At 58.6% G+C, this 13,554-nt stretch overlaps 1 protein-coding gene across 5 annotated transcripts in view; it reads right to left on the bottom strand.

Moving 5' to 3' along the window:
• Window positions 1-676: 676 nt before the first annotated feature.
• Window positions 677-13,554, bottom strand: part of LOC122377525 (ras GTPase-activating protein raskol-like) — a 115,530-nt gene continuing 102,652 nt past the window's right edge. For all 5 annotated transcript variants that reach the window (XM_043357619.1, XM_043357620.1, XM_043357622.1 and 2 more), the window contains 13 exons: window positions 13,204-13,422; window positions 10,416-10,702; window positions 9,907-10,027; window positions 7,939-8,153; window positions 7,138-7,396; window positions 6,417-6,565; window positions 5,915-6,081; window positions 5,334-5,614; window positions 4,383-4,994; window positions 3,239-3,644; window positions 2,844-2,983; window positions 2,277-2,435; window positions 677-1,317 (listed from right to left, as the gene is read on the bottom strand). In XM_043357619.1, coding sequence (XP_043213554.1) covers window positions 1,224-1,317; window positions 2,277-2,435; window positions 2,844-2,983; window positions 3,239-3,644; window positions 4,383-4,994; window positions 5,334-5,614; window positions 5,915-6,081; window positions 6,417-6,565; window positions 7,138-7,396; window positions 7,939-8,153; window positions 9,907-10,027; window positions 10,416-10,702; window positions 13,204-13,422 — 3,109 coding nt within the window. In that variant the 3' untranslated portion in view covers window positions 677-1,223. The remainder of the gene's footprint in view (window positions 1,318-2,276; window positions 2,436-2,843; window positions 2,984-3,238; window positions 3,645-4,382; window positions 4,995-5,333; window positions 5,615-5,914; window positions 6,082-6,416; window positions 6,566-7,137; window positions 7,397-7,938; window positions 8,154-9,906; window positions 10,028-10,415; window positions 10,703-13,203; window positions 13,423-13,554) is intronic.

Raw genomic sequence — 13,554 nt, forward strand, 5'->3', positions numbered from 1 at the left:
GAGTGCGGGGCAGCGAGAACCGTGAGGAGCTCGAGCTTTGTTCAGGATGATGGCGATCGTATAGGAAAGGGAGGATCTTAATGTCAAATGTACCCACGATGTTCAATCCTTGGTTCAATCGCACCCCAGCGACAGCTTGCTGAGACGTGTCGCGCCCAGCCGAGATATCCCGATCCAGACCCGTTTCATCGGAGCTGTTGGTAACGTGTGGACACACATACACAAAAACTGCGCCTCTCCGGCGCGACCTTCCAGGCACGCTGTGTTCGCCGGTCGTACTTCCCGCAGCCAGTTTTTGGTGGAGTTAGTCGGTCAGGTGTGCCCGGTTGACGGCTGCAGGCACGCCGAGGCGCGAGACTCCCATTGTGCCGCCCGCCGCGCGCTGTCTGTATGTGTGTGTGCAATACATGATGAGGCAACGAGCGCGGTGCCGGTTCACAGGGCGGCACAGAGAAGGCCGCTGCGCTGCGCACGCAGCGAAAGCGGTCGCCCGGCAGACAAGGCCGCGGCGTGCGGCGGCCGCGACCAGATGCGCCGCGAAGGCCGGACGGCCGCCGCGCCGGCCATGTGGTGCTCCTTGTGCCGACTCGGGACTCCCTCCGTCTGCGCGGCTCACGAACCGCCCCTGACCCTGACCGTGACCGAGCGGCAGCAGGTCGTGAGTGAAAGGCGCCGATCACACTGAGTACACAGGTTTATTACTGCAGCTCCGCCGAGACTCGGCCATACCGCTGGGCCTCACGCACAGCGCGCGGCCCTCTCATAGAGCGCTGGCCGGCGGGGCCAGCGCGCGCAGCGGCTGCGCCGTGGGCGCCCGACAGAACACACTCGAATAAATACGCCGTGATGGGGCATTGCACAATGAGAACATCACAAAGGTCGCACTCTCTCCAGCGCAGCGCCGGCGCGCGCGCAGACGGCGACACGAACCAACCTCACACGACTCACGCACACACAAACAAGCGGACAAAACGGTCACGCAGACCGGCCGCCTCTAGTCGAGGCGGCGGCGCGCGAATGACAGAGAACATCGATGCGATTCGTTGTGGACAAAAGCGCTCGTGACTGAACAACTAATGACTCGAAGGCGGCTGCTTGCCGGCGACACGAGCGACACCGAGGGGCCGGCGGCAGCGGCTGATAATACTGGGCCGCCGGGCGGCGCTCCGCCGCGCAGCGCAACATCTTTGGTCTAACGGGGAACGGTCGGCCGACTCGGCGGCCTAGCACGAGCTGCTCTTGTAGTCGGACGTGTCGGAGACGGCGGCTCCGCTGCCGGACACGGCCGGCGACCGCGGCGCGCACAGCGGCAGCGACCTGCCGGTCGAGAGAGGGGTGTCAGTTTTACTGTACGAGACACGGAGAGGAACGGCCCGTGCATATCGGACAAACGAGACGGGTCATTTGGTCCATAACCGACAAGCGTAGATCCACAGCTCCGACCACGCAGCAGCGTCCGGCGCCACTGACCCCTTCGGCGAGCCAGACGGCGCTCAGCGGACTGCGCAGTCATGACGAATGGAGCTCGTTGGACCAACCCAAATCCGAAGACATACGACAGCGGACGGCACAACTCACAGCCAATCTGCAGTCGGGACGTATTTTAGGCCGCCGAGCGCCCACCAGCTATGCCAGGAACGCGAGCGGTCAGCGAGGCGCGGCGGGTTAAAACTGCCCCGGCCCGGCGCACCGTTCGGACACCTGTCTTGCCGGCCACATTATCTGATAATCTTGTTTTGCTAGTGGCCCGTATTGACGTCAAAGCAGTGGCCAGTTCGATAGCCTTGTTAGCGCCGACTGCCAGGGACGCCGGCTATCCACAGCTGGTGAACCGCAGCCCGCCGATCGGCCGGGATCGAAACCAAACATAATTAACTACAGAGATTTCGAAACAATTTCTGTGATTAAATCGAACTATATCCGATTATTGATAACCACAAAGAGTCTAACAATGAAAAATGAGTTATGACATCCATCAGTATTCTTCTTTTGATAATCAGACTAGTGCATATACCCGAAAAGTAATACCACTCTCGTTCCCAGAAGCTAAAATTAGGAGATATCCGACAGTCACGCATTTCATGAACCTGCGCGCGAGACCAAATGTTGTTAACTGCAAATAACAACGAAAAACCGCAAACTCCACCAACCAAACTGACCACCACACAGCACAGTACACAGTACACACCGTACACGCCATTACCGACAGCGTTCAGTTCGCACCAACACAGGATTGTTGGCAGCTGATGAGGTGGTCAGTGTGTCTGTGAACTCACCGGTCCTGGAGCGAGGCCAGCGCGCTGTGCAGCTGATTGTTAGCGGCGTTCAGCTCCTGGATGCGTTGGTGCTGGGCCTCGATCAGTCGCTCCTTCTGTGTCAGCACGCTGGTCAGCTGGCTCTGCTCCTTCCGCAGCTCGTTCTCCACCAGCGACAGCCTATGGGGGGAGACCGGGGAGGTAAGACGGTGTAGGGCGCGAGGGGTGTGGGAGTAGGGACACTCTATTCCAGCGACAGCCTGAGGGGGAGACGAAGGACAGTCCGTATACGGCGCGGTGCGATGTCGTGTGGTCGCAAGGTACAGTGAGTTAGCAAGGAAAGCCACAGTTATTGACGAAATAGCTTTCATCAGTCAAGGCATAGTCCGTTGCAGGAAAAGTGCATCGAATTCGTGCTCAAGCACACATTCAGCAAGCATGAATATCCATAAAGAAAGCGAGGAAAGAATATCACCCTACACACTAGCCTCACAGAAACACTCTTGACGTGACACCCTTCTCGCCCTCCCTGCTCACGCGATGGCTATTGGCTACCCCCGCCGCTGCGCCGCTGCGCCTCCCACTGACCTGTTGAGGATCTCTGTGACCTGGCCGGGGGTGGGCGCCGCCGGACACGTGTGCGCCGTGGACGACTTGCGGGACGCCTCGTTGAGCCGGCTGTGCAGTTGCTCCATCTGCTGGTGCAGCTGGTGGATCTCGTCCTCGTACTGTCGGACCGGGAGAGAGCGGCTATGATACAGAGCGGCACATGAGCGGGCGCCGGAGACACGGCAGAATGGGGCGGCGTGCTTATTAGCATTGCATGACGCGAAACAGTGCGCTCATGATCAGAGCACGACTGAATCCTCTTCTGACATTCTGAATGTTGTGCTAAATTCAACACCTTGCAGGAGATAAACCAGCAGGGGTCAGCTATCTGCTTCGTCATTAAGAAGGCAAGCTGCCGGCATCGCCAAACTCACCTCCTCAAACGATTTCTCTGGGACGCGGCTGCGGCGGGCCTTGCTCTTGAGCCGCGTCTCGCGGCCGGGCCGCACCTCGTCACTGCTCTCGCTGTCGCTGTCGCACGCGTGCTGCCGCCTGGTGGCCAGCACCTCAGTCGAGGTGCGCCGGGCGGCCTTGGCGCGGCGCTGCCGGCCGTATGGCTCCGGCGAGCCGGGCGCCGGCGGCGGCGGCGGCGCAGCCCGCGGGTTGGTGCGCGGCACGCCCGCGTGGCGACGCTCGCGCGGCGGCGAGGGCGAGCTGCTGGAGGAGCGCGGCGGCGCGGCGCGCTCAGCCGGCGCCACCACCGACGGAGACATCACCAGCTGGACGTCCTCCATACTCTGCGACGAGCTCAGCGAACTGCTCGGCGAGTACTTGGCCGACCTAGGGAGGAGAGGCGGAGGTCAGACTCGAGAGCCACCACAGGAAAAAAAGACCACCAATCATGGTTCAATAGACTACGGTCAAGGTGAACATCGCGAACCTGTAGAAATGCCGACAAATATAATTCAAAATAAACTCTTCGCGTCACCCTACTGTGACAAATGACAGATGATCACCAAACAACCATTACAACTCCACTCGGGTCGACCTTTGGCATCCCTCAATCACCAATGCCGCGGTAATTTTGCCGTTCCGTCTCAAATCCTTGGCCCAATTGCTGTGTGTGCTCCCTCAATCATCCCCGAGTGATTCGCGTTACAAATTGGTCTCGCTGTCAGCCGAGTGGGCGACTGTTCACACTGCTGGGCGACTGCCAGCGCCTCTGATGCGAGGAGGACGGGGGGGGGGGGGGCGATAGGAGACCGCCAGCTGGCAGCCGGCAGCGTACCCGGGGATACAGCGTGAGACGTGTCAGCGCCGACAGAAGGCACCGCCGTCACCATAACATGGACTGATCGGGACGGACAGGAGGGAGGATGGACGGACAGACAGAAACAGAACAGCAGACAGAAAAACAGACTGCCGAGGTACGAATAGCTGAGCCACAGAAAGGACAACGGAGCAGAGGAGAATGAAAAAAGACGAGCAGGAAGGACCGACACAATAACGGATAGGCCAGACGTATGGACGAGCCGACTGATGGTCCGTATGTGTCACACGCGGCCGCGGGGTACATACCTGGCGTTCCTCAGCTGTCCGTTGGCGGCCTTCAGCTGGTACATGGGGTTGTTGAAGGCGAGCGGCGTGTGCTGCAGCTGCTGCTGCCGCTGGCGCTGCCGCTGCTGCAGCTGCTGGCCGCTGATGGCCGGGTCCACTGGACTCGAGCTCTGGCTGTAGGCGAAGCTCTGGTAGCCGCTCGAGGCCACGTTGCTCAGCTGGGAGATGGAGATCTGCGAGCCCTTGCCGTTGTGCTCCAGCTCGCCGGACGAGTGGTCGCCGACCTCGTCGTCGGGCCGGCGCGGCCGCCGCCCGGCCGCCGGCGGGTTGTTGTTCAGGCCGGCGTAGTGGCCGCTCGAGTGGTTGTGGAAGTGCTGGTGGTGGGTGGGGGTGGGTCCGGCGGCCCCGGCCCCGGCCCCGGCCCCGGCGGGCGCCGGCCGGCCCGGCTGCAGCGCGCTGTACAGCACGTAGTCGTCGGAGGTCTGCAGGTCGGCGGCGGGCCGGCGCGGCGAGCCGGGCGGGCACAGGTGGCGCGGCAGCGTGGACGCCTTCTCTGGCCCGCCGGCGGCCGGCGACGGCGGTGTCTGGGGCGCCGCCACCGCGCCCGCCGGACACGACGTGCGGTCGTTAAACCTGACCACACGGAGCGGGGTGGTCAGTGACACGGCGGTGATTGTGGGGACGACGTAATCAATTATGAATAACTTCGGCCGGCGTGGCAACAGGGCAGCTTGCAGGGCCTACTGCCATCAGTAAAAGTAACGATGTGCTGGGCTCGGTATCAAATGAACACCATCTGTCGTTAAACTGTTGGTGCAAGACCAACGAGCGGCTGCACAGAGCGAAAATAAACGGCACACGACAGAACACCTAAGGGCTGTAGACATAAACTGAACATGACTCAGCTGTGTTATAAAGCTTCCAACAGCCTCATGTAAGGCAATTATATAACTCCTCCCCCTTCCCCCTCACCTGAAGATGTTCCTCTGCAGGCTGAGGTAGTTGGGCGGCGGCGCCAGCGCGGCGGACGGCGGCGGCGGCGGCTGGTGGTACACCAGGTCCACGTTGGGCTGGCTGTGCGCCGCCGTCACCGTGGCCAGCACTGCGTCCAGACGCTGCCGCTCGCCCAGGTGCGCCGGGTTCGTCACCTTGGGCACCGTCTCGCGCAGCAGGCTGTGCAGCACCGACAGCTGCTTGCCCAGGTCCACGTAGCCGTCCCACTCCTGTTGTCGGCAGTCGCGGCCGGCCGGACCCTGCGGGAGCCGGGAGAGCCGCCGTCAGACGGATCACACGGGTCACAAGGGTCAGCCGGGTCAATTAGGATGTGATCCGGGTCAAATGGGATCACGAGATTACAGGATATTGCACGAGCTGGTTAGATTAAGGCACGCCGCATCATGACGCCACTCACAATGAATGGTGCACTTTGATTACCATAATCGCCATGCATGTTGATGCATATGCGACATTATCGTCACGCGAATTGAAAATAAATACGCTGGGCCAGTCGGCCCGGTTTCGTTTAAATTAGTGGCTGTAGAGATAACACTCACGGAGATTTTCATCAGGAAGGTGCGCATTGCCGGCGTCTCCTTGGCGATGAAGTCGTTGAGGAACTCCATGTAGTTCTCTTTGCCCTGGAACTGGGTGAAGTTGGCCAGCGTCTGCAGCGTCTTGGCCACCAGGGTCAGATTGCGCACCGCCCGCTCGTTGGGATACTCTGCGGAAACAAAAATACACGGCGGTTCGTGACGTCTGTTCAGATCGGTATGCCGTTTCACAAATCATTCGATCGCAGCTAATGGACGTAAATACCCGTATACGTAATGGCTGTTTCGTGCTGAAAACCATTGACATTTAGGCGAAAAGAACATGCCATTCAGTAGAAGCGATTCGACTACCGGCCACAATTAGAGAGAACCGATCGAGCTTAGACAGTCAGTCACCAAACCGACACCCATTTAGGGATGCCGGGCACGCCAGCCTGTAGGAGCGACTGAGTTCAGCTCGGCTACATCACGTGTCTTTGCCAAAGTCTGGCTGCCGCAGCCTTACCCTGTGTGAGGTTGAACAGACTCGGGCTGAGAATCGCCGGACAGAAGAAGCGCAGGAAGATACAGCTCGAGACGACGTTCTCGAGCTGCTCGGTTTTTCCGGCCTCGCGCAGCCTCTCACAGATCAGGTAGAAGCACTCCCTCAGCTCTCTGCAATCAGCCGAACAAACAACGTCACCACTTGACCCGACCAATCGGAGAGAGGCGCGCAGGCACTGCAGGTACTGTACTCTGTACACAAACACTCGCCGAAACACGGCCACCTAGAACGACGGCAATGTAATGTCGACCGAGGCCCTGACACGATCACAATAGCACTAGGGCATCGAGATACGGAAACACGAAGCCACCCGCATGTATCCGTTGCTGCATGGAGTCTTCGTTAAAGCTATATTCGTTTTTAATCACGCAGAGACAATACAATACGTTGCAAGAGCTTGCAAAGCTGAGGAATCAATTATAAATAACGGATATGCGAGCCACCGGCGCCACTGGGCACTGACTTTATCCTACGCAATCACACACAGGTATAGCCTGCCTCCTCCGCATATCAAATCAGTCACGGAACTAACCTTAATCAGATTTAATTGCAACCCCAGCACCTTAACTAGCGACACAATATCGAAAGGTCGGCGGCGTGATCACAGTAATGACCATTAGCATTACTTGTCTTCGTCATCATTCTCTTCCATCAGCTCACAATTCTCCCCCAATCAACTCACAGGGGGAAGCTGTTGTACGACGCCAGGATGTTGGCCCAGATCTCCTGGACGGCGGCGCGCAGGTTGGCCCGCTGTTTCTGCAGCGCCGTCGGGCCGGCCACCTTCAGGGGGTCCACCTCCAGGTCGCTGGAGGTCTCCAGCAGGCGGCGCACGGCGTCACCGAGCGTGTCGTTGAGGTAGCGGTCGCCGACCAGCTTCATGTAGGCCTCGGTGGCCTTGGTGGCCAGAGAGTTGCCGCGGAACGTCAGCCGCTCGTCGTCTGTAAGACAGAGGGGTGAGAGTGGGGTTAGAGGCGAGGGGACCGCCTGTGGACAGGGGCGGGCGGGGGTTACGGTTAGGGACGAGGGACCGTCCGCAGCAGGCGGAAGATAGGCTGAAGGACGTAATGTCCCATGATACAGGTGTTTGTGGTGATGAATGAGAGACAAGCCAGCCACCGGAACTCTTGTGATCTCAAGGATACGAGAGAGAATCATATGACAAGCAGTAGATAAAATACCTCCAAGATAGTCCCTGAAAAGCGGCATTTAATCTAGCACCTCATAAAGAGTCGCTGGTTGGCAGGACCTTTCTTTATAAATAAACACGGCGACCAGTAAACCAATCCAACTCAATTATGGATATGCGTGCCGCCCAAGAAAAACACTCGCGCAAACACCAAACAACTAGGCGTCGCGCCGCAACAACAAACACTCGAAACTGGGCCAGGCGTCTGGGAAAGCACTCTCCGCACACGCTACTGAGCGCATGTGAGCGGACGGGCGCCACCACCCAGCGCAGCCACCATGGAGGTCCGCTTACCGATGCGGTTGACGTCCATGCAGACGAGGTCGGAGAGCAGGTGTTTGGCCAGACCCTCGCGCTGCATGACGTGCACCAGCGCGGTGGCAATGTCCTCCTTGCTCTTGACGCCGACGAGGGGCTCCAGGACCTCACAGAGCGGACTGTAGCGGGAGGTGACGTACTGGAGGAACTCCTGGTAGGCGTGCAGCGGCAGGATGTCCACCGCCTGGAACCTGGGCAGAGGGGGAGAGGCGGAGGTCAGCTGAGGGGTAATGACCTCCTACAGAAACAGACTTGTTACGCACGTATGTAGTTATTAAGTACGTTGCTCGTTTGATATGTCTACGGCAAAAAGGCGGTGCCGTAAGCGGGTCGTCAAATAAAGATGTGCCCGGCAACAGTCGGCCTCGAGATAAAATAGCACAGCGTTTAGAAATACCACCTGGCTAAGGCCGAACAAATATCAGCTCGATATTAAGGACTGTGGTTCAAATAGCAGCAACCTCCGAAACTTGAAATTGCTTATGCCAACAAAGTAAGCGTAACTAGAACTACAGTCAACACACATGATATATGCACATTCATTCATCATTGCCGTTTTATAAATACGGAGTAACGGTTGCTCGATTCGCCAGCCTTCCTGGCTGCGAATGACGCATGTGAACTTTTCTGCGCCGCCCGCGTGGATTTATTGCCGTGCTGGGCCGCCGGCAATGGGCGCCGAACGAGGTAAAATTCAGGTGTCGGGCGCGGTCTGACTCAGAGAATGACCCCGGCCGAGGTGTCCGGCGGAGTCTTCCAGTGAGTCACCGGCGCCGCTTCAATTAAACCAGCGGGAGTGCGCCGCAGCAGAGGTTTCTTTAGAGCTAGAAAAGCCATATACGCCTAGGCCTAACCCACGCAACTAGCTTGTCGCTACTCAATCCGTACTATTCAATGAAAACAAAATCATTAGATCGCTTCCGTTTATTCAAGAATTTGCACCCTGCGTATGCATGACACGGCCCGGTCCGACACAGTCGTGCCTACGCGGCCGCGGCCAGCACGGCAGGTGTGTGCCACCCATCAGCACAGAGTGGTGCCGGCCGCGTCCCTGGCAGGCCCCGCGCTGAGCAAACAGCCCAGTCGGGCCGCCCCGCCTCAGTATCATCGACAGCGAGCCGCCGCGGCCTACACACACACGCACGCAGCCGGCAGTCAAACGACCCGCGGGCGGACGGGCGGGGGCGGCAGTTAGGCGGTGACGCGGCTGCTGGCTGCAGAGATGAGTGGGGTGGTTAGGACGATGTAGTCTCAGACGCCAGAGGAAGGGAGGCGTAGTGTGACGCATCCGAGTGTGGGCCGCGGATTTGATTGAGCTGAGCAGTTCCGCGTGGTGCAACATGGGGAGCCGTCGTCTGCAACGCCCGATAAAATTAAATGCATTACCCATGGGGCGGACCGGTGATGCAGCGTAATGGCACCACATATCGAACGGTGATATACCGCCTAACAAACTACAACATATCACACGAATGTTTAGTGGTCATGCCGAACGACTGAAAATGGTATCATCCGACCGTCCGACTACCTCCGCTATAAAACGTCAACTCTTTTGATGTGGCGACCCAGACACGTTGTCTCAACATCCGGTCTGTCGCCCATTGAGACAGTTTCAGTTTTACCGCCGCTCGTCTCGCCGCCGCTCCTAAACTCGGCCGGACAATGGCCCTCTCACCCACCCGTCCTCAGGCGCCCATCAGATAAACAGACAGCGCATATCGCTGCCGTTTTGTTTTGATGTCCTGTCTGTCTGGGATGCGATGAACCAATAAATATAGGCCGACAAAAAACACGCGCCGGTATCCGAGCCTGCGTGGGCGGGCGCCGCTCTGCTCTACCAGAGGCCTTTGATACAACTCCAAACTGAGTCACTGCGCGCTACATGGGATTTCTCAGTAATGCGGCGGGATCGTAGGTCGGTAAAAGGGCAAACAGTCGACATACCTGCACTTGATCCTCAGACTGGGCGGGTGCTTGTTGCTGCTGCCTTTCTCCAAAGTGACCGGGTACCACTTCTCCACGAAGAACCTCGAGTCCACCGAGCTGACTGGAATATCCACGGTCCCTGAAAGTCGACAGGCTGTCATCAACGGAGGTCCAACAGGAGGGTTACACGGATCACTGCCGTCCACTGCCAGCGGCAGGACCAGACCGGCACACACACACGGCTGGAAGTAGCGCAGCGCGGCATTTCTGGCGCAGATAACGGCCGCGGCGGCCTGCCAAAGGGGGCGGCAGTGCGCCGGGAATGTCACCGATGCGCGTACGCGCCGACTGAGGCGGCGCGTCTCCACGGGCCGGCACGCGGCGCACGCATTCCGCGCCGCCTCGTTCAGAGACGGAGCGACGCTGGGGCGGAACACGAGAGGGACGCGACGAGCGGCGCGCACATTAGTGACCTAAAATCCCCCTCCTCCTCCGGCTCCATCTCGATAGGCGGGACATTCACTTACCGACGAGGACATTTTTGTCCTTTTTCCTCTTCTTGTCGGGCTCTCGGTAGAGGTTGACCTGGATGCTCTCCACGGTCGGCAGGTTGTTGAACTCGAACTGCTCGCCCCAGAAGCACAGCTCCGTCTTGGCCTTGCTGGACGTCCGGGCGTACAGGGTGTTGTCCAGACACAGCTCGCAGAAGTAGCGCTTCTTGGCGGTGACCGTCTTGGCCTCGAGCAGCCAGATCTGCAGCGAGTTGTCCACCCGCCTCATGTTCTCCCGGTTCGGCTGCACGGTGCGCCGGAGACTGCCGGACAGAGAGACAGGCGGTCAGCGGTCAGCGGTCAGCGGTCAGCGATCAGCGATCAGCGGTCAGCAGCCAGCGGTCACACGGTCATGGATCGGGTCGCCCGTAACGTGGGAACCCACACGAGCGCCGTCGTTACCTTTGCGGTCGACAGCGCCCATCGCTTTTGCACATAGATGAGAGCAGACTTTTTGCAATGCGCCCGAATCGTCCCATATGGACGATGGAACGCGGCCGGGCGTTTTTATTTCCATTTGCTCGTGACAGTTGCGGGTAGGGCCCGCTGCGTAGTAGCGGTCGGCGGGCGGCTCTCGGAAGGGCCCGCGGCGCCCGCTCACGGCACGTGGTGGCGTCTGCGACTGTCACCGACTGTCGGCCGACCAGCGGCGCTGTCAGGGGATGTCACCTCCGTGTCAGAGGCCGCCTAACCGGGCCCGGCCGGCGCCGCTCGGACCGCCGACTCCCGGGCCGTCAGACCCGCGGCCCCTCAGACGTCAGCGACCGACAAAGACGGTCAGAAAGCGGCCCTTGCTAGGGAGACTGGGTTTCTGCCAGCGTGATCCCCATACGCCACTGAGGTCTTTGGAACAAAAATCGGCGCTCGAAAGGCTACACAAATTGCAGTGCTGACCGCTTTATCACGCTATCGCTGAGCAGATATGATTGATGATTTGACAGAGACTAAAATAGGTCACACAAACATGTTTCAGGGCGATCGAGGCCACAAATAAACCACGACAACGATTGGCAATGCTCAAAACGATTAAAAAAAATCTGGCAGCAATGTTTTGCGGTTTCCACAAACCTCAGTTTGACATATGAGTTTCGTCAGACAATGAGGATGTTTTCTGCAACCGCTAACATCGCATTTCTGAATGACTGCAATACCAACTGAACGGAAGCAGTCGTTCACAATCACGCAATAAAAAACCGATATCTCGGTTTAAATACAACACTTATGAAAATAGCAGAAATCGTTTCATAAAAGTAGTGATAAAAGTCGCTCCCAATTTAAAGCTTCACTGCTTAATGGATCCACGTTTATTTGCGGTAAGCACAAATGCAAGTAAGCCTCGCTGACTTCCTGATGTGCTAGCGGACATCGCCGACAGACATACATCCCACAAACTGACAGATAAGAGAGAACTACTGGGCATCAAGTTTGGGAATCAGTAAACCGCATCCTTCTTCAACTAAACACACAAGTGCTCTGAAATGTTAAGCAGGAGAAAGGAATTTCATCCAAAATCCGAGCCGCATTACTTTCTACCACCATAAGTACGCTAAAATGACCAGGAATGCATCAACTTTAGACCTGTCATGAGGAACAAAAAAAAATAGCAGACGGTAAACCAAACAAAAATCTTACCGACCGTGAGAACGGCGGCATTTTGACGTCATCGGTCTGAGCCGGCCGAATCGGCGCAGTGAGAGGACTGGTGCGCGCCCGCGGCGGCGCTGAGCACCGCAAGCCGGACCCTGGGCGAGACCGCCGAGACGGCTGTCCGCAGCCCGACCCCCGGCCGCTCAGCCCGGCTACCACGTGTGGAACGGCCTACCGTCCACCGTTACCTACGTCACGCGATATACGAAGAGCGCTACCGTCCGCTCATATGACAGCAGCCAAACGCCACTTCCATTATGAGTGCTGCTGGTGTGGCAGCAAAAACGCTTTGTCTTACTCTTATTAAATCAGTCGTATCCACTTCCTGATAATAGCAGACAACAGCCATCAAAGCTGTCATGTTTTCACGGCCCCTCTCTGTTCACCTGCAGCGTTCCTCACCTGTGGATGCAGCGGTCCCCTCTCTGTCCACCCAGTTCGCTCACCTGTGGATCCAGCGGTGCCCTCTCTGTTCACCCAGTTCGCTCACCTGGGGATCCATCGGTCGCCTCTCTGCGCACCCAGTTCGCTCACCTGTGGATCCAGTGGTCCCCTCTCTGTCCACCCAGTTCGCTCACCTGTGGATGCAGCGGTCCCCTCTCTGTCCACCCAGTTCGCTCACCTGTGGATCCAGCGGTGCCCTCTCTGTTCACCCAGTTCGCTCACCTGGGGATCCATCGGTCGCCTCTCTGCGCACCCAGTTCGCTCACCTGTGGATCCAGCGGTCCCCTCTCTGTCCACCCAGTTCGCTCACCTGTGGATCCAGCGGTCCCCTCTCTGTCCACCCAGTTCGCTCACCTGTGGATCCATCGGTCGCCTCTCCGTCCACCCAGTTCGCTCACCTGTGGATCCAGCGGTCCCCTCTCTGCGCACCCAGTTCGCTCACCTGTGGATCCAGCGGTCCCCTCTCTGCGCACCCAGTTCGCTCACCTGTGGATCCAGCGGTCCCCTCTCTGTTCACCCAGTTCGCTCACCTGTGGATCCAGCGGTCCCCTCTCTGCGCACCCAGTTCGCTCACTTGTGGATCCATCGGTCGCCTCTCTGTCCCCTCTCTGTCCACCCAGTTCGCTCACCTGTGGATCCATCGGTTCCCTCTCTGCGCACCCAGTTCGCTCACCTGTGGATCCATCTGTCTCGCTCGTCGGCGCTGCGGCAGCTGTAGTAGCGGGTGCCGCTGGGTGAGCTGATCTGGATGCAGTGCTCCTGGCCCAGGATGGAGCTGTGCAGCGGCTTGATGGTGACCTCGCCGGCGCCAAGCTCGGTGGAGGACACCATACTGTGGCCGGAGAGCAGCGACTCGTGCGAGCGCGACGAGCGGAGACGGGACGGCGCCGGGCTGCGGGAGGGAGGGAACGGCGCGGTCAGTGTTGTGTAGGAGGTTTCAGGTTAGAAGACACATTAAGGCTGAATGGTGACACATGGGTACGAGCAGACAGTAGAAAATGGTGTTCACAACATAGAACACATG

Source organism: Amphibalanus amphitrite, unplaced genomic scaffold (assembly GCF_019059575.1).
Source record: "Amphibalanus amphitrite isolate SeventyFive unplaced genomic scaffold, NRLGWU_Aamphi_draft 000046F_arrow, whole genome shotgun sequence".
NCBI classification, from domain to species: Eukaryota; Metazoa; Arthropoda; class Thecostraca; order Balanomorpha; family Balanidae; genus Amphibalanus; species Amphibalanus amphitrite.